This window comes from Mastigoproctus giganteus, chromosome 13 (assembly GCF_048544385.1).
Source record: "Mastigoproctus giganteus isolate SK-2022 chromosome 13, ASM4854438v1, whole genome shotgun sequence".
NCBI classification, from domain to species: Eukaryota; Metazoa; Arthropoda; class Arachnida; order Uropygi; family Thelyphonidae; genus Mastigoproctus; species Mastigoproctus giganteus.
Genome location: NC_143587.1, coordinates 116,760,281 through 116,781,672, shown reverse-complemented (window position 1 = coordinate 116,781,672; position 21,392 = coordinate 116,760,281). Strand labels below are relative to the sequence as shown.

General features: G+C 37.1%; 1 protein-coding gene across 1 annotated transcript in view; it reads right to left on the bottom strand.

Moving 5' to 3' along the window:
- LOC150076383 (diacylglycerol lipase-beta-like) overlaps positions 1-21,392 on the bottom strand; it is a 281,587-nt gene that overhangs the window by 10,357 nt on the left and 249,838 nt on the right. The window contains exon 13 of the mRNA XM_090387345.1: positions 8,427-8,545. Within this exon, the coding sequence (XP_090243471.1) occupies positions 8,427-8,545 (119 nt within the window). The remainder of the gene's footprint in view (positions 1-8,426; positions 8,546-21,392) is intronic.

Here is a 21,392-nt window from a genome sequence, read left to right as displayed (position 1 = left end):
AACCATTGCGATTAACAGTGCTGAAGCTGAGTGAGCTTTCAGCGTAATGAATAATATATTGTGACAATTAAACATGTTGCAGATTATGATGACTATACATTTAAATGGAAAACCATTGATTCAATTTGATCTGGATCAGTACGTCAAATCATTTCTCTGTAATCATCACTCAGCTATTGAGCAAAGCAGAAGGTCGACAACAAATATTAATAAAGAAGTAAATTCTATATGGCAATTTTTAGATAAATTTTTTAGAATAAATTTTTCTTGAATATATTGTGAAATAATTTTTTTTCACGTAATCTGATTTTTTGTGTACTTTTTCTAGAAAGTTTGTTTTTTATGTAATATTTATTTTTATATTGTGGAATATTTTGTGTTAGTTTTTATGTTATTTGTGATATGGGAAATATTTCATGTTATTATTTATTAGCAATATTAAAATTTTATCATGAAAAAAATGTATTCATTTAAAAAAAAGAATGAATAAAAAAAGTTGTGCGTGTGCCGAGTACGCGCTGTAGATGGTTTAAGTGAAACATCCTTCGCGTTTCTTTTAGGTATTTTAATTTGTATATATCAATTACGAAATAAAAGAACTTTTTTATTGTAAATATTTTATAGATCATTCACAGATTTTCATGATTTCTGGAAAACAAGATACAATGGATTTATGATAACTAAAGTAAGAGATGTATACGTTCTAGTGCAGCGTATTTAAATATCTCTGTGAAATAGCCCCGATTGATGTACCGATCTTGTAGTTGAAGTGACATATGCAGCTGTTAGGGGGGAACCTAACAGTGGAATGTAACGAAAATGAGAGATGAAAAAAGATGTTGACATATATTTGTATTGTTGCAATCATACTTACTGCAGTAGTAACTTCAGGAAGCATAATTGTGTCATCATACTATTCAAAAATTCTAAAAGTTAGAACTCCAGACACTAGTATCCAGTTATCATCGTAAGGCAAGGCATAACGACCAGGTTTTTAAGTTTTTTTTTTTTTTTAGATAGACCTAGGAACGTTTTACACATTCACTTATACGCATGGTTAAGAGGGTAATAAGCCACATCTGTCTACCCCCCAAAATCCACCCCTGACTCGAAATATCATACCGGTCATGAAAAATGCATCATGCACTCTAATCACACTACTAGTAGTGTGAGCGTGGAAAGCGCCTCTAGTGGAAACCGCGAATGACGTCACTTCCATGACCGATCAGATTTACTCGGTAGAAAGTCAGAAAAATTGTGAACCCATTGTTAAAATATTCACAGCTCACCACTGCCTAGCATTAGTGTACACGCATGTAATCATGCATCTGTTCTTACTCTAACACATCCCATATATTTACTTGTTCCATGATAATCTAGAACAGAGCTTGAAATCCTTGATATCTTGGTTTCCACACTCCTGCAAGTTACAATAGAATGCTATTGAGGCACAGTTAGGTGGGTTGGAAAACAGCTACCTTGAGGTGATGCAAAGACTAATAGATTAACTAGAGCCACAGGCAGAGGTGAAAATGTTTCTTGCAAGAAACACTTGTTTCCTCTCTAGTATGCTGCTGCTGTAGAAGAGTCATCCAAAAAAAAATCCACAAAATTATTGCAGGTGTGTGAGTGACCAACTCAGACATTCCAGTCAATATCTGGAAAGTTAAAATCCTCCATTATAAGATATTCTGATTTACTGGCCCACTATTTCTCTGCATATTTGTGTTATGCTGATACAGTTATTAAGCTACCTATAACACACACCTACTTTCAGTTTTGTTTTTCCAGTGCTTATGTTACACCAAACTGACTGAACATTGCACTGTCGACTGTATGCACTGCCCTTTATTTAATATGCTTAACTTAACTGTGTTTTCGAACCCACCTAACTGTGCCTCAATAGCATCAGCAAATATTCTTGCATTTTTTCTATTGAAATCTATCCCATTCCTGTGAAAACACTCTCTCTCTTATTAGCAAGCAGAGAACATGCTGAGACAAATTTTACCCTACAAGCTTTGCACTCTCTCTCCAGGGCCGAATTGATTGACAAGGCTCTCAACATGAATGCCCCTCGATCGTGTCTGGGCAGAATTGCTGACACTTTAAAATTTATTCATAATTTGTGACTTTTTCTCAACATTGCCTTATGCTAGTTAAGTAAGTCCTCAGATTTCCTACTCTTTATATCATTAGTGTCAATGTGTACAACAATATCACTTTTGTGCCCTTAAAATATGCTATCTGCTCTACAATGTCATCAACTTTTACTCCTGGCAGAAGTCCCTGGTCCTATTCCACCTATCCTTTTTGCACAATACATTTCCATTTCCTTAGCAATAGAGTCACCAACAATAACTACCTCTGTGGGACAGTGCATTCTGCCTTGGGGATTGCCGCTGTGTTGTTTGATGCACAGGTGTAACCTCTGTTGTTGGGTTGGGCAACTGAGATCTCGATGGGCCACCTTCAAGATCTCAGCAAGAGTATCCAACCTATTCTTCAACCTATCACAAATGCCCATCAGAATGCAGAGTTTGCACACTCTTTGCACTGAACACACATAGAAACATCTCCTTTCAAAGCATGATCCCATTTCAGATATTCAACAAATATTGAATAGGTAGCATGTTTTGGAGAACCACCCTTTTCAGTTCCCTGAACTACAGCACTCCTGCTACTTTGAACCAGTTGCTTTTCTGCTCTAGTTTGAGGCATGATTTCTGTTTGAATTCAACTTAATTTGAGAATATCAAATTAACTAATTTATACCTAAATACAATAATAACACTACTCTATTCACAGATTATGTGGCAAAAATATTTATTATGCTATCAAGTTTACTTTTTATGTATTACACTATAACAACAGTTCTCAAAATTTGAGCCCACGCCTCCCTTGACCTGTAAAATTTTCCAGGTGCCTCGCTCAAAGTACATTTATAATTGTGCAATTTCTTATTTTTAATATGAAATTTTTACTTTACTTACTTATTTTTAATATGTTTAATGCAATAATTATTAATAAGTGTTGATGAGTCTCTTCATCTAAAATACCCCAAATATCTTCTATAATTATTTACATTAATAATACAGATCAAATACAGTAGTAGTAGATATCTAATAGTAAAAAAAAAAAAAAAAATCATTCTTAATACATTTTTAATATTTGTCATGGAAATTAAACATAAACAAACGTTTGAGAACCGCTGCACTATACCGTTACATTTCTAGAGTTTTAAATTAGTAATGGCCTTATTAGAAAAATTTCTTAGCTAAAAACATAAAAAAAAAAAAAATATATATATATATATATATATATACGTCAAACTGTATGATTAAAACCTTTGAGCTACTTCTTTTCTATAATTAAAACACTATAATTCCTCTACCATGCACTACACTATTAGTTATCAGATACCATATTTACACCAACTCACCGATACAAAATCTCTACGAACATTAAATCATAACTTACAAAATCTCTAGCTATACAGAAACTTCCTGAAGTGCTAACAATGCACAATACAAAACTGTGTTAGCATATACACTGAGTGATCACTGAATTATGACCAGCCTTATGAAAAGGGAATGTGACCCGTTAACCACGCGAGGTACGAAGTGCAGTTAGTACTCTCACAGTTAAGTCGACCTACGTAGCATAGATAAGGTGTCAGTGGTTCAGTAGGTAGTAAAATTCTGAGCGTGATGGGTAAAAGGAAGGATTTATCAGATTTTGATAAAGGACAGATTGTGGGAACTCGACAAGCTGGTGCTTCAATTTCCCAAACGGCTGAATTGGTGGGGTGTTCGAGAGCCGCCGAAGTTAAAGTGTACCAGAACTGGCATCAGTATGGTCAAACAATGACCCGACAGCAAAACTGCAAAGGTCAGCGAAAGGTTGAAGTTAGAGGTGAGCGCCGGGTCCGATGACTTGTGCAGGCAAACAGGCACGACACTGTTGAAGAGTTGACTTCTCAATACAACATGGGCCAACCCGGAACAATATCTGCCATGACCATGCGTCGCACGCTTGCTGAAGCTATTGAAAGTGAGGATACCATAGGGGTCGTCTGCTGGGCTATACCAGCAGACGACCCCTATGGTATCCTCTCCTAACCAAGGTTCATCAGCATAAAAGACTCGCTGAGGAACATAGAGAAGTATTTTCTGTTTTATTAACTTAAATTGGTTTGGATTGGCATATTAACTTATTTTCTAGAGTAGCTCCATATTCCTAGTTATGATACTTAGTTTAAATTTTAACGTAGATAGAGATTTTGTAAGTTATTACTTAGCATCAGTAAGGGTATCCAATCCACGTGTTTTACAAATTTAGCAGAGCCGGCGAACCGGAAGTTTTTAGCTATAGTTAGCCACTTTATTGACCAATTGTTATATTAAATTATTTTCTGTAAGTAGTTTATAGACCTAAGCAAGATCCTTGATTTATTCTGAATTGAGACAGCGAGTTTTGGAACTTGATTAATATTTAAGTGTCCATAGATTTACCTTTCGCAACTTGCCACCATTGTTATATCCTGAACTAGATAGCGTTAGCTTAGTATAGTATATAATATTATTAATTAATCAGTAAATTTATTAATCTTGTTGAACTTCATTGTCAATTAAATTGTACTTTTAATTAAATACATATAATGACTTAGATTTTACGAACGTAACAGAATTAATTAATACATAACTTGATAGAGATTTATAAAAAGAAACTCGAAGATAATACTTGACACTTAAAAAATATATAGTGTTACAACTGCGTTGGGATACAAATTTAGGGTTAAAATTTTGCACTGAAATTGGATTGGAATCATGACTCAGACCAGAGCAGCAGAGCAAAGGCTCAAGCTAAATGGAGTGCTGTGGCTCAGGGGGAAACTGAAGGGGGCAGTTGCCCTCTGAATCACAGCCTTTTAAAATGCACTGCTTGCTTGATGTTTATGGAGCAATCAGGAAAGGGGCATGATATTGCCAAGGGGGATGTCTTTGTGTGCACGCGCGATGTAAGGAGTGTGAGGAAATGAGGCGACAACCAGTGTTGTTATGGGCCTATAGGAGAGCTTGAAGGACAGGGTGGATGCCCTCGAAGGATCTAAATTGAGGGGCCCATCAAGCTCTCAGCTGCCCACATCAATGCCAGAGCTTGAACTTGAACATCACGCAACACAGCGGCAACCCCCAAGGCAGAATGCGCTGGTCCAACAGGAACCAGTAGTTGTTGGTGACTCTATTGTCAGGGAAACAGGGAACATGCTATGTAAAAAGGATAGGTGGAACAGCACCAGAGTATGTCTGCCAGGAGCAAAGGTTGATGACATTGTACAGCAGATATTATCTTTTAAGGGCACAAAGGGTGATATTGTTGTACACGTTGGCACTAATGATATTAAGAGTAGGGGACCGGAAGAATTACTTAACAAGTACAGGTCACTGTTGAAAAAAAGCCGTGAATTAGGGTTGAATTTGAAAGTGTCTGCAATTCTGCCCAGACACGATAGGAGGGAGTATATGATGAGAGCCTTGTCGATCAACTCGGCCCTGGAAAGATTGTGCAAGGCTCAAGGGGTAGCATTTTTTTCAGCATGGTCTGTACTTGTTAATACATGTTGATGGGATACACTTAAATAGAAAGGGTGCAAGAATATTTGCTGATACTATTGAGGCAGTGTTAGGTGGGTCGGAAAACTGCTAGCTTGGGGGGATACAAGGACTAATAGATTAACAGTAGCCACTGGCAGAGGTGAAAGTGATTCTTGCACTGCTTCTATTTGAATGAGCAGCAGCCTGGAAAATAAGGTGCAGGATATTTCAGAGACTGCTGGGAATCATTGGGGTACAAGTAAACACATGTTTTGTGTTAGGGTAACTAAGAAAAAGAACAGGTGCATGTATACTTGCATGTACACCAATGCTAGGAGTTTAGTAAATAAATTTGATGAATTTGAGGTATTGCTCAGAACATCAAAGGCAGATATTGTTGGGATATCAGAGACGAGGTATCGCACAGATATAAGGAATGCAGAACTGGAATTTGGGGAGTACAATGTGTACAGGAAGGATAGACAAGATAGGAAGGGAGGAGGGGTTATACTATTAGTTAAGAAACACATAAAATCCAAGGAAGTGAAACCAATCGACATCGCTGGACAGTGCAGTGTCGAGTCAGTTTGGTGTGACATAAGCATTGGGAGATGAAAAGGGATGGTTGAGTGGGAGAAGACAGAGTGGTAATCAATGGACACTGCTCATTGCGGACTAATGTTATTAGTGGAGTCCCTCAGGGTTCAGTATTGGGTCCATTGTTGTTTTCTGTATTTATAAATGATATTGATGATGGTATATCAAGCTTAATGTTCAAGTTTGCAGACTATACGAAGGTTAGCAGGGTTGTTAAGGACACTAATGACAGTATGCTGCTGCAACAGGATCTAGAAAAGTTTAGCAGATGGGCTGAGAGGTGGCAAATGAAGTTTAACATTGACAAATGTAAAGTACTACATATGGGAAGCAGCAACCCAGAGTGACATATCAACTCTGTGGTACTACACTGACAGTGGTAGAGAATGAAAAGGACCTGGGGGTAATTGTGCAGGCAGACATGAAGTTTTCTGAGCAGTGCAGACAGTCTGCAAGAGTAGCTCATGGTGTCTTGTCAATGATATACGGGAATTTTTCTATCAGGGATAAGGAGGTGATTATCCCCTTATATAAGGCAATGGTCAGGCCACACCTTAAGTACTGTATACAGGTCTGGAGGCCTCATTTCAAGAACGATGTAGCGCTGCTGGAACGAGTACAGTGAAGGGCAACAAGATTAGTGAATGGAACAAATGGTTGCTCTTATGAAGAAAGGCTTAAATTTTGCAAATTACAGTGTCTGGAGACTAGGCACCTGCGAGGTGATCTGATAGAGGTGTATAAAGCCTTGAATGGCTTGAGCATGCTCAATGCTGATGGAATTCTTCCTCTTGCTCAGAATAATCATTTGAGAGGGCATAAATTCAAATTGAGGAAAGACAGATGAAGGATAGATGTGCAGAAGTTTGCCTTTAGCCAGCGGGTGGTTGGTTGGTGGAACAGACTTCCATCCTTTGTTGTGGAAGTTGATAGCCTAAATCAATTTAAGGCTGAGTTGGACAGGTACTTGAAACGAACGGAGGGGTGAAATGGGAACGTGTTTTTTTTGGCTGATGCTGCATAAGCTTGCTTTCTTGCATCATATGTCTCTACTAATGTTAATGCTAACACAGTTCTGACTTTCAGCATATCGATTGGCCTCCGAACTCCCCTGATATCAATCCCATAGAGCACTTGTGGGACACTATGGAAAGGCATATCAGGTGTCTGGATACACCAATCACCTCCATACCTGCATTGCTGGCCATACCTCCCCAACGCTTCCGACATCTTGTTGAATCAATGCCACTTCGGATAGCTGCTGTACTGAAGGCAAAAGGAGGACCTACGAAGTATTAGGTAGGTGGTCATAATTCAGTGTTCACTCAGTGTGAGTGGACAGTAGACCATTAGAAAGCATCATTCTGTGTACTGTTTCAGTAGTACAGAACAATCAGGTTAAAATGTGTACTTGTGTTTAAAAATTTTGTAATGCAGTATATCAATTAGAGTCTACATACATAAACCTTCTGACACAATTGCTACATTTTGGGTAGCCTTTGCTGTGAAAAGTGAAGGAAAAAACATTATAGAATTTTTAAAAATGTGTACTATATATATTTCAGGATGAAACTATTTCACAGTGGTGAAATATGATTAGTAATGCTCACAGCCTGTTACTCCACTGGATGTCTGTACTTTTATGAACAGAAATAATAAAATTTATAAAATTATAAAAAATTGTACTGCAGATTTAAATTACAGTTCAAATAGCATATACAAGAAAAGGTCTGGAGCCAGAGAACTGTTACTCCTTGGAATCTCCTTTGGTGGTTCTTTAATTAGGAATACTATTTCCTAATGATAGTATATGCTATCATTTTTAAATTTATTAAAAGAAACATGAAAGGTAACATTCAATTCTATTCAGTACATTTAGATAATGGCATTATAAATGATTTCAATGATTAACTGCATTTCCCCTTTAACTATGATGAAAACACACACACACATGTGTGTGTGTTTTGTGTGCATGAGTGTGTGTTTTAATTCTGCACTGCAGAATAACAGCTTTTATGAAGTAACAGCATTTAAGTTAGCTTAAATGCTGCTACTTAAATGCTTATGATGGGGTATACAGAAAAATCTCCAATCATTTTTAATGCATAGAAATTCTTGCAAATAATAGTGGATTTGTGGGTTTTTATTTTTTGGAACTTTAACCATTTTGAAATAATTTGGTTCCTCCTGCTATTTGCTCTAGACCATTTCATGAGAAGTGCTTAGACTTACCCTTCTGAAGTAACACCAATGTGTAAAATTTTTCCAGGAACATAAAGGCGAGGCGCTGCAATTTGTAAAGTTGGGAAGGTTTTATTTTTGCTTGACTTTTCAGCCTGATCACTGTGATTCTAAAATAAAAATAAAGAAAATGATTCAATAATTAAAATAACAAGTTATCTTGTTAATTTATATCATTTTTAAAATTTTATGTTTTGGAAAACTTATCAGACAAATGATACACACTGTTTTCTAAAATTTTCCCTAATCAGAACAGACCTATACTGTAACTGAAATATTCTATATGGAGTACATTAATTGCAGTGTGGCATTAGGGGTAAGTTACTACTATGGATAAAGGGATGGTTGAGTGGAAAAAGACAAAGTGGTTATCAATGGACACTGCACTTTGTGGACTAATGTTATTAGTGGAGTACTCCATTCAGGGTTTAGTGCTGTACACACTGTTGTTTTCAATATTTATTAAAGATATTGAGAAGGAATATCAGGCTTAATGTCTAAGTTTGCAGATGATAGGAAGGTTAACAGTGATCAGGGTACCTACTGCAATAAGATCTAGAGAAATTAGACAGGTGAACTGTGATTTGGTTTGGTTTTTAATGGCGCATTGGCAGCTAAGGCCATAATGCACCAAGTCAAATTTAAAAGGCTATTAAACATTTTGGTAGCCCTAGGCTACCACGTCAAGCAATTAACTATTATGTAAAAAAGATATAAAGTAAAAGCATATAAAGCATAAAACTTAGATCTTTGTATACAAATTAATAGATTGTAAAAAGTTAAAAATGTCGGACATATTGTCTCTGTCACCTATTATCTGACTGAGTGTAAATGGTTCAGTCAAATTATTAAAAGCGGTAAAACACAAGCGTCATGCTTCTATAAAACAGGACATTATAAAAATATGACTGACGGTTAAAATAACATTACATATCTCGCACGTAGGTGGGTCATCCGCCCTCAGCAAATAGGAATCTGTTAGATGACTATGATCTATGCGGAGCCGAGCAAGAACAACTTCCTCTCTTTGAACCCTGTGTAGACTGGACTGCCATTGCGTAATTACAGGCTTTATGTGATGTAGTTTATTTGTGGCCTGTCCGTGCCAAGAATCTTGCCATTGGGAATATAATTTAGAGTATTATTTGCCTGTAGTCTGTATAGGGGACTGACAGGCAATGATTATCCAGGGAAATGGCTGATTTGGCAGCGGTAAGTGAACTGTGAAGTGACAGTTGAATTTTAACATTGACAAATGCATGCTGTTGTATATGGGTAGTAATAATCCCAGAATAACATATGGATTAGGTAGTACTACACTGAAGGTCAGGAGCATGCCAGGAGTGTGCAGTGCCTGTGTGCAAACATTTATGTGGCACCCCCATTAATTAAAAACATCAGAAAATAATATTTTAAAATTCAACGAATTTTACCTTTGGCCTCCTGGAGCCTGTGTGTGTTACACACATGGACAGTGTGCCCCTGCTGAAGGTAGTGGAGAACAAAAAAGACCTGGAGTAACTGTGTGGTCAGATATGAAGTTCTCTGAGCAGTGCAGACAAGCTGCTAGGACAACTTATGGAGTGTTGTCAATGGTATACAGGAATTTTCCGATAGGGATAAGGAGGTGATTATCTCATTGTATAAGGCAATCAAAGTCACATTTTGAGTATTGCACCGTATGCAATACTCAAAATGTGACTTTGCTTGCCTTATACAATGAGATAATCATCTCCTTCTGAAGGCCTCATTTTGGGAAGGATGTGGATCTGTTGGAATGTGTACTGAGAAGAGTAACAAGATTAGTCAGGGACCAAATGGTTACTCGTACCAAGAAAAACCAGTTTGCATATTGCAGCATCTGGAAACTAGGCACCTGCAAGGAGATTTGATTAAAGTGTTTAAGTCTCTGAATAGATTGTGTAAGCTAAATAAGCTAAATGATGACATCCTTGACAACTCAGACAACACAAATTTAAACAGAGTAAGGATGGTTGTAGGACAGATGTGGAAAATTTGCATTCAGCCAGAGGGTAGTTAACTGGAACAAACAAACTTTCAACTGGTGTTATGAAAGTGGGTAGTTTGAATAAATTTAAGGAAGTAAGAAAGAATTAGACAAATTACATTGGTTAATAAAAAAAATTTTTTTTTTTTATTAACCAATCAATTTCTTTTAGAATTGGCAAAATTTGCCAATTCTAAAAGAAATTGATCTGCTGATTCCAAAAATACGTCTCTATTGCATCTCCATTGAAGGACATACCAAAATTTTAGTAACTTAATGAATTCCAAATATCATACAATAACACATCTGCTATCTTAAAAATGAGCCTTATTCATTTTAAAATACTTTAATCAAATATATAATATTCAATACATATAGGAACTCCCCGCCTTACGTAAGGGTTGCGTTCCGTGGAATGCTATGTAAGTTGGAATTTCCCCCATGCTTGTGCAGCACTCATAACTGTGCTTGCTGAATTGATTGAATCAAAAAAAGAAATGTTCGATGAACATGTAAATAGAATTATTTATTGTATTTATTCGATTTTTTATTTCATGCGCAGGAAAAATTACAAAAGCGTGCAATTTTAAAAAATTTCAAAAGTCAGTAAGTTTTACCTCTTGAGCATCGTTGCCAGAATCGACATCTTCAGCTGATAAGTACGGCGCTGCAGAGGTTCAGGCTGTGGATATTTAGAAGGGGCAGCCGCTCAACCTTACGAAAGAACATATTAATGGATGACTGGACGGTGGCTTTTTTCTTTTCATCATAGATTTCTTTGTAGCAAGCAAGCATATCATTCACCCCTCTGTTAACTTTTAAGAATCGTTCACTTTCAGGGTCCATCTTCTCAAATCTCACCATTGCTGATGCAATTTCATGTAATGCCATTGCCAGCTCCCTGTATATGAAACATCTCTGCTCCTCATTTGGTTCATCTTGAGCTTCATCAGCATTTTCTTCTTTCACTATCATTGCTTGCAAGTCAATAAGTTCTTCATTAGATAATTCCTTCTCTTCTTCCTCTATTAACTCCTCCACGTCTTTAGCAACAACCTCCAACTGAAGTAGCTCTGCAACCTTTACAATCTTATCTGTAACCTCTTCATATAATTCATCTTTTTCAAACCCTTTAAAGCCTTTTATGTGCCATGGGCATATTTTATTCCATGTGCCATTTAAACAACTTTTAGTAATTTTCGCCCAGGCCTTATTAATGTTTAAGATGGCATGTTAAATATTGTATGATTTACAAAAGTCTCTTAACGTAAAATTTTTCTCACCATCTACTGCAGACAATGCCTGGAAAATGTTGTGCATAAATAGTATGCTTTTAAATTGGGAATAATATGACTTCACCTTGGATAGGTGAAGTCGTATTTGGCACAATAAAGAAATATGACTCTCACATTCGAATTGAAATCATCTAGATGTGTATGATGTCCAGGAGCATTATCTAATAGAAGCAAAATCTTGAAAGGAACGTCGTTTTCTTTACAATATTTTTCATCCTTGGGAATGAAGAGCATTTAAACCAATCCTCAGAGAGAGATATTGTTATCTATGCTCTCTGGTTCAACGGAAATGCACGGGTAGGGTGGTTTTATTGATGCCCTTAAATGCAAGAAGATTTCCAGAATAGTAACACAAGCAATGGTTTTAATCTGTAATCTCCCACTACATTAGCCCCAAAAAAGAGAGTGGCCCTATCTTATGACGCTTTGAAACCTGGAATTGTATTTTCCTCTTTGGCAGTGTATGTTCAATCTGGCATTTTTTTCCAATATAGAGCAGTCTTCTCAATGTTAAAAATTTGCTGCGTTGAATAGCTGCCTTCATCAATAATTTTTTCCAACACATCACAAAATTTCTCTGCAGCTGCAGAATTGGCACTGGCAACTTCACCACATACTTTAACGTTGTGGAAACCAGTGTGATGCTCAACCTATTAAACCACCCGTTGCTGGCCATGAACTTGGGTTGGGGTTTGCCATACTTATCCTTAATATTTTTATAAATACTTGTTGCTTTTGCTTGAATGGTCATTAGACTCAGGGGCACTCGCTTCTGAATCTGATTTTCCATCCATTAACAGCTGTTCCATCTTCGATATAGCACCTCAATGCTGTTTTGTGATCACTGTTGATCTTAAGTGCATTGATCCTTTGGCATGTTCTTTTATACGTGATTGTCCTTTAAAATAGTATTCACTGTTGAAGTAGCAAGACCTGATTCCCTTGCAATAGATGACAAACTTTGTCCTGCTTTGTACTTTCATTTTCATCTTCATTTCTAAATCAATTTTGTTTCATTTACTGGCACCACCACTTGCACTTTTCATTGGTCACTTTCCCTTCATCATTGTAATACGTGAATAGGAATGAAGAGAAGTTTCTGAAGATTTGTTTTTTATATGATTGAAGATTTCAGTGAAGGGGAACACATTTCACCATAATAGCGCAAAAACCCACAAAATTGCAGTTATCGTTATTAGTGTAAATGCAATAAGATCGAGTTTACTGACCATTTATAATTAGATGCACTAACAGAAAAGCCCAATAAACAGGAAAGTGCAAATTGTTTTATGGTTGTGACCTCCAGAAACATGCTTTAAAAAATATCACAAAGGCGTTCAAAATTGATTCTTATAATGGGAACATATGATAATGATGAAAGGGTAGTGTAATTTCCATTATAAAAATTACCTTTTAGAGAGATAAATAGCTTAGTTATATAGCAAAATTTAACTTCCAAGGACTTGGAATGAATTACAAAAATAACAATGTGTTATTGGGTTCACATTACAATATTTTCATGATACCTCCATTTAATCCTACCGGATGCAACATACGTTTCCGCAATTTTTTTTAAAGTTTGCACTGGCTATCAAAAACTTACATCAAGTCGACTTTCCATAAGTCAAGTATTACGTAAGTTGGGGAGTTCCTGTATTCTGTTTCCTTAGAAATATTTGCCACTCACAGAATTTTTCTTACAGTCCATTTTGCTTTCCCTCTTAAGAAACTAGCAGTAATCTCTTACCATGGCAGCATCCCAGTAAAACCTTTGTAACAGTTTTCTATTATGCATATGTCCTGATGAAAGCTTTCCCCATATTCATCACTTAATTTCCCAAATTTTGAGGGAAAAAGAAAACTGAGTTGGGAATGAAGAAAATGAATTTTCAAAGACATTCTGCAGCATATATCTTTATAACATTTCAGTAAGGTTGATGACACAAAAGATTCATAATTATTTTCTTTTCTTTTCTTTTCTTTTCTTTTCTGCTTCCAAGAAATTCATGCACAACTGCCTTAAATAATTGCCAATTTGCTAGTTCAGTATCATGTAGCTCTGTTTCAAATATATCATATTTGGGAAGGTTCTTTATTTGCGGCACAATAAAATTTCCTTTTGCATCTGTTAATTGGGAAGCACTTCCCTTAGGTCATAGAATACACTTCCATCTTTATCCAGAGCCTTAATAAAATTCATTAATCCAAGCTTTATATGCAAAAAGTGGAAGAAAAATCTTTTTTGGTTCCATCAGTGGAATATATTTTATATTACTTGTCCTTGGTAAAGGACACTGTTGAAAAAAAGCCGTGAATTAGGGTTGAATTTGAAAGTGTGTGCAATTCTGCCAAGACACGATAGGATGAAGTATATGATGAGAGCCTTGTCGATCAATTAGGCCCTGGAAAGATTGTGCAAGGCTCAAGGGGTAGAATTTTTTTCAGCCTGATCTGTACTTGTTAACAGGAGAGACAGCTTCTATAGGGATGGGATACACTTAAATAGAAAGGGTGCAAGAATATTTACTGATGCTATTGAGGCAGTGTTAGGTGGGTCGGAAAACTGCTAGCTTGGGGGGATACAAGGACTAATAGATTAACAGTAGCCACTGGCAAAGGTGAAAGTGATTCTTGCACTGCTTCTATTGGAATGAGCAGCAGCTTGGAAAACAAGATGCAGGAAATTTCAGAGACTGCTGGGAGTCATTGCGGTACAAGTAAACACATGGGTCGTGTTAGGGTAGCTAAGAATAGGAACAGGTGCATGTATACTTGCATGTACACCAATGCTACGAGTTTGGTAAATAAATTTGATGAATTTGAGGTATTGCTCAAAACATCAAAGGCAGATATTGTTGGGATATCAGAGACGTGGTGTCACACAGATATAAGGAATGCAGAACTGGAATTTGGGGAGTACAATGTGTACAGAAAGGATAGACAGGATAGGAAGGGAGGAGGGGGTTATGCTATTAGTTAAGAAACACATAAAATCCAAGGAAGTGAAGCCAGTTGGCATCGCTGGACAGTGCAGTGTCGTGTCAGTTTGGTGTGACATAAGCATTGGGAGATCAAAATTGAGAGTAGGAGTGTGCTATAGGCCTAATGACTCTGATGAATATAATAAGAAACTGCATAGGGAAATAGAGTGGGTCAGTAAATCAGAGAGTCTTCTAATGGGGGGATTTTAATTTTCCAGATATTGACTGGAATTTGTGGGTTGGTCATTCACACACTAGCAAGGCTTTTATTGGATGATTGTTTTCTACATCAGCATGTTCAGGAGGCAACTAAAGGGAGTAATACTCTTGATCTGATTATCAGTAGTGATTCTTCATGCATTAAGAATCAGCAGATCTGCAGATAAAGGAACCACTAGGTGGCAGTGATCACTGTGTGCTGAAGTGGGATTTACTCAAAGAGGTAACTATCATCAGGGGTAAAGGGAAGATTTTTTTTTCGTAAAGGCAACTACGATGGTCTGAGACTATTTAAATTCTATACAGTGGGACCAACTGATGATGTTACCAACAGCAAATTCAAAATGGGAAGCATTCAAAGAACTTATCTTGGAAGCTACTAGGCTTTACATGCAAACTAAGAAATATTGTTCAAGATTTAGGCTTAAATTGATGTCAGATGAACTAATGAGACACATGGCAGAGAAAAAAAATGCATGGGATATATACAAATTAATGGGTGACATGGAAGCTTATGATAGATATAAGCTGGTCTGTAACCAAGTCACAAAAGAGATTAGGCAGGCAAAGGCAGATTATGAGAAATCCTTGGCTAAGGATGGAAATAAAACCAGAAAAGAGTTCTTTACCTATGTAAACTCTAGAAAGAAAGGGATGATTCAGATTGGTCCACTGGATATTGGTGGTTCAACAGTTGAGGATCCTGCTCAGGTGGCTAACAAACTAAATGAGTATTTTGCAACTACATTCACACATGAGGATTTATTCAGGAAGGGCAATGCAAGAGGTGAAGTAAACTCTGGTAGTGAGCTAGATGATTTTGTAATAACTGAGAGGAAAGTGGAGGAGAAATTATTGAGGATAAACATAAAAAAGGCACCCGGGGTGGATGAGATCTATCCAGTTATATTAAATGAAGTACACAAACCCTTAGCCATAATTATGAGAGCTTCTTTGGACACAGGGGAGGTACCCATACACTGGAGATGTGCAAATGTGACCCCAATTCACAAAGGAGGATCAAAGGCTGACACAAGTAATTATAGACCTGTGAGTTTAACTTCCATTCTAGGAAAATTAATGGAGGCACTGGTTAAAGAAGCACTGCAGGATCAGGATCATCTAGACAAGACTTCAGCTATAGCTCGGACGCAGCATGGTTTTGTTAAGTGAAAGTCTTGCCTGACCAATTTGATTGGATACTATGATGCAGTCACAAAACAACTGGATGCAGGGAATAACTTTGATATTATATATTTGGATCTTAGATAGGCTTTTGATACTGTTGCACATGGAAGACTGCTGCACAAATTGGAGCAGTGTGGCAATCGAGGCAAATTGCTGCTATGGATAAAGGGATAGTTAAGGGAGAGAAGACAGAGTGGTAATCAATGGACACTGCTCATCGTGGACTAATGTTATTAGTGGAGTCCCTCAGGGTTCAGTGTTGGGTCCATTATTGTTTTCTGTATTTATAAATGATTCTGATGATGGTATATCAAGCTTAATGTCCAAGTTTGCAGACGATACAAAGGTTGGTAGGGTTGTTAAGGACACTACTGATGCTATGCTGCTGCAACAGGATCTGGAAAGGTTGAGCAAATGGGCTGAGAGGTGGCAAATGAAGTTTAACTTTGACAAATGTAAAGTACTACATATGGGAAACAGCAACCCCAGAGCAACGTATCAATTCTGTGGTACTACACTGACAGTGGTAGAGAATGAAAAGGACCTGGTGATAATTGTGCAGGAGTAGCTCATGGTGTCTTGTCAATGATATACAGGAGGTGATTATTCCCTTGTATAAGGCAATGGTCAGGCCACACCTTGAGTACTGTATACAGGTCTGCAGGCCTCATTTCAAGAACGATGTAGAGCTGCTGGAACGAGTACAGAAAAGGGCAAGAAGATTAGTGAATGGAACAAAGGGTTGCTCTTACTAAGAAAGGCTTAAGTTTTGCAAATTACAGTGTATGGAGACTAGGCACCAGCAAGGTGATCTGATAGAGGTGTATAAAGCCTTGACGTAGATATGCGGAAATTTGCCTTTAGCCAGCTGGTAGTTGGTTGGCGGAACAGATCTCCTTCCCTTGTTGTGGAAATTGATAGCCTAAATAAATTTAAGGCTCAGCTGGACAAAATGGGAGTGGTTTTTTTTTTTTTTTTTTTTTTTTTTTTTTTTGGCTCATGCTGCATAAGCTTGCTTTCTTGCACCAGATCCTGTTGCAGCAAGATAGCATCAGTAGTGTCCTTAACAACCCTGCCAACCTTTGTATTGTCTGCAAACTTGGACATTAAGCTTGATATACCATCATTAATATCATTTATAAATACAGAAAACAATAATGGACCCAACACTGAACCCTGAGGGACTCCACTAATAATATTAGTCCACGATGAGCAGTGTCCATTGATTACCACTCTCTGTTTTCTCCCCCGCAACCATCCCTTCATCCATAGCAGCAATTTTCCTCCAATGCCACACTGCTCCAATTTGTGCAGCAGTCTTCCGTGTGCAACAGTAATTTGATGTGTCTATAATTATATGTCATTAATTATGATTTTGTCCAATGCCCAGTTTATGCAGAAGACCACTAATATCTTTACAGAAACACATACTGACTTCCATGATGAAATATTTTGAAAACATTTTGTGACATTTGATATACTGTAATTTTAGTTTCTGATTCAAGGAAACAGTATAAAATTACAGTATATCAACTTCCACTGATGTAGCCTAGAACTAAGGAGTTCTGATTGCTCTTCAGATAAGTTTAAATCATGAATGCAGTTATTCGACTCTTCTTACTTAATTGAGTGAGGCACTTTATAATTTTCTGGTTGGTAGTCCAAATCTGTTGAAGTGGATTGTCCAGCAAAGTTTACAACACAAGAATCCTTGCTATATTCATTACTGCTTTCTTCATCCTGTGATTTGGTGTCACAGGTCTTCATTATGTGTAAGAGCACACCTCATTGCAGATGATATTATTATTATTAGCCATATGGTGCAAGGAAGCCTGAGGCTTATTCTGCACCAGCCAAAAAAAAATTTTTGAATTACCGAATTTGAATTAAAGAGAGAGAGAGAGAGAGAGAGAGAGAGAGAGAGAGAGAGAGAGAGAGAGAGAGAGATGAGAGAGAGAGAGATACGAAGAAAAAGAAGAATGATGATATCCAGCTCAGGACCCTGGGTGTGCCAAGCCCATACTCACTAGATATGAGCCCCTGGGGTTGTGTTAGGATATTTGATGCTGGGCTTGCTTTTTCTGGATATCCCTAATATTCTTATTATGCAGAAATAGTAATTGTCAAAGTAGTTGTGCTGTTCCTGCCACAATGTAGGAACAGCAATAGGTATACTTTTAATTTTCTCAGTTAGCCATTTTCAGATTTGTGGTGCAGGTGATACATATGTGGGGCCCAAGTTCTGTCCTGATCTTGCAACCAAGTAATACCATAGATTTTCTTCCTCTGATCTTTTCTTGTAAACCATCCATGCATGTAGCAGAAATTGTTACCATAAATTAATATGGCATTACTTCCTTGCAATCTCTGCATCTCTGCAGACTGGTGCAAACAAACAGCACCTCACGCAATGAGATATTGCCATTTTGAAACTATAAAATAGTTAATACACTTTAGCCTTTTCAAAATGATAAAAAGTTTTTTCAATTGGGTTTAGTAAATCATAATTAATAGACCACCATCTCCAATTCAGTAAAAAAGCTAAAAATTATTTTATTATAATTAAAACAAAATGAGGGTTAAATAGATGCCATGCAAGTGTCCTTGTTACAACTGAGGATATTCAAGTGAGTGAAGGTTAAACTATGTCTACAGAGCTGAGCACCAACAAAAATTGACTTAATGGGAAAGATTAAAACAGCTCTTCTGCAAGCATTTAAGTTTTGGAGTAGAAATCTGCTTTGCATGACTACTTTTGTCTTTTTAACTATATTAAAAGATTACCACAGGGAAGTGGCACCACAAATAAGTAGCACTTACAGATAAATGACAATATACTTTGCATCATGTAGAGTTATTTTTATGAAATACTGTATTTATTGACTTATAAGATGTACTTTTTTTCTCTTATAAATACCTTAAAAAAATCGCCCTGTGTCTTAGAAGCCAACAGTGGCAATACAGCACATGAACAAAACCGAGAGTTAACGTATAGCAGTTAACGGATAGTTAACTGCTATACGTTAGCATACTTTTCAGTAATTACCAGGTTGTTGTTGGAGTAACAAGTGAATTCCAGTTATACATTTAAGCCTTAATCAATGGCAGGTGCATCAAGAAGGCAAAATTATATTATTGGATTTAAGCTAAAAGTAGCACAATATGTCAAAGAATATGGGAACAGAGCAGCAGAATGAAATTTCGGACCATTGTCTACTGAAAAGATGATTTTGTCAGTGGAGGAAGCAGGAAGTTTTATTATAAGAAGCTAATAAAACAAAGCACAACCTTCATAAAATTCCACCTAAATGGCCAAATTTGGAAGAAAACTTGTTTAGTTGGATAACGGAACTTAGAGATGTGGGTATTGCAGTGAGTACTAAAATGATAACAGTAGAAGCATGGAAACGAGCAGCTGATATTGGAATACAAGACTTTAAAGAACCGAATCTTGATGTTATCCAAGATTCAGTTCTGAAAAGAAAGTTTACGCACAAGAACTAGAATAGTCCAGAGAATACCTGCTACTTATGAATAGAAAATATTGGATTTCCATAAATTTGTCCTTGATGTTAGAAAACAAAGTGACTACAAACTTAGCCAAATTGGGAATATGGATGAAATTCCATTGACTTTCATGTGCCATCCAATAAAACCATAAATCTCACAGGCCAAAAATTTATAACTATTAAAACTACTAGACACGAAAAGACACTATGCCGCAGTTTTAACTTGCTGTTCTGATGGGACCAAACTTCTCCCAATGTTAATTTTTAAAAGAAAAACTTTACCGAAAGATAAAAGGCCAAATGGAATTCACATACTTGCACAGCCGAAGGGAGGGATGGATGGATGGATGGATGGATGGATGGATGGATGGATGAAGAATGTATCAAGGATTGGTTTGTAAAAGTTTGGTCCAAGTGTCTTGGTGGACTACTGCATAAAAATGCACTACTAGTATGGAATCAGTTTAAAGTACATAGGACTGAAAACTTAAATTTACAAAACTTAAACTTAACTTTACTTTACTTTACTTAGCAAATACAGGTCACTGTTGAAAAAAAAGCCGTGAATTAGGATTGAATTTGAAAGTGTCTGCAATTCTGCCAAGACACGATCAGAGGGAATATATGATGAGAGCCTTATCGATCAATTCAGCCCTGGAAAGATTGTGCAAGGCTCAAGGGGTAGAATTTTTTTCAGCCTGGTCTGTACTTGTTAATAGGAGAGAGAGACTGCTTCTACAGGGATGGGATACACTTAAATAGAAAGGGTGCAAGAATATTTGCTGATGCTATCGAGGCAGTGCTAGGTGGATCAGAAAACTGCCAGCTTTGGGGGATACAAGGACTAATAGATTAACAGTAGCCACTGGCAGAGGTGAAAGTGATTCTTGCACTGTTTCTATTGGAATGAGCAGAAGCCTGGAAAACAAGATGCAGGATATTTCAGAGACTGCTGGGAGTCATTGCGGTACAAGTAAACACATGGGTTGTGTAGGGTAGCTAAGAATAGGAACAGGTGCATGAATACTTGCATGTACACCAATGCTAGGAGTTTGGTAAATAAATTTGAGGCCTAATGACTCTGATGAGTATAATAAGAAACTGTACAGGGAAATAGAGTGGGCCAGTAAATCAGAGAGTCTTTTAATGGGAGATTTTATTTTCTCAAATATTGACTGGAATTTGTTGGTCACTCTCACACTAGCAAGGCTTTTGTGGATTTATTGGATGATTGTTTTCTATATTGGCATGTTTGGGAGACAACTATAGGGAGTAATACTATTGATTTGATTATCAGTAGTGATTGTTCATGAATTAAGAATCTGCAGATAAAGGAACCACTAGGTGGCAGTGATCACAGTGTGCTTAAGTGGGATTTACTCAAAGAGGTAACTACCATCATGGGAAAAGGGAAGGGTTATTGTTTTCGTAAAGGTGACTACGATGGACTGAGACAGTATTTAAATTCTATACAATGGGACCAACTGATGATGTTACCAACAGCAAATTCAAAATGGGAAGCATTCAAAGAACTTATCTTGGAAGCTACTAGGCTTTACATGCCAACTAAGAAATATTGTTCAAGGTTTAGGCCTAAATGGATGTCAGATGAACTAATGAGACATATGGCAGAGAAGAAAAATGCTTGGGATACATATAAATTAACACGTGACGCAGAAGCCTCTGATAGATATAAGTTGATCTGTAACCAAGTTACAAAGGAGGTTAGGCAGGCGAAGGCAGATTACGACAAATCT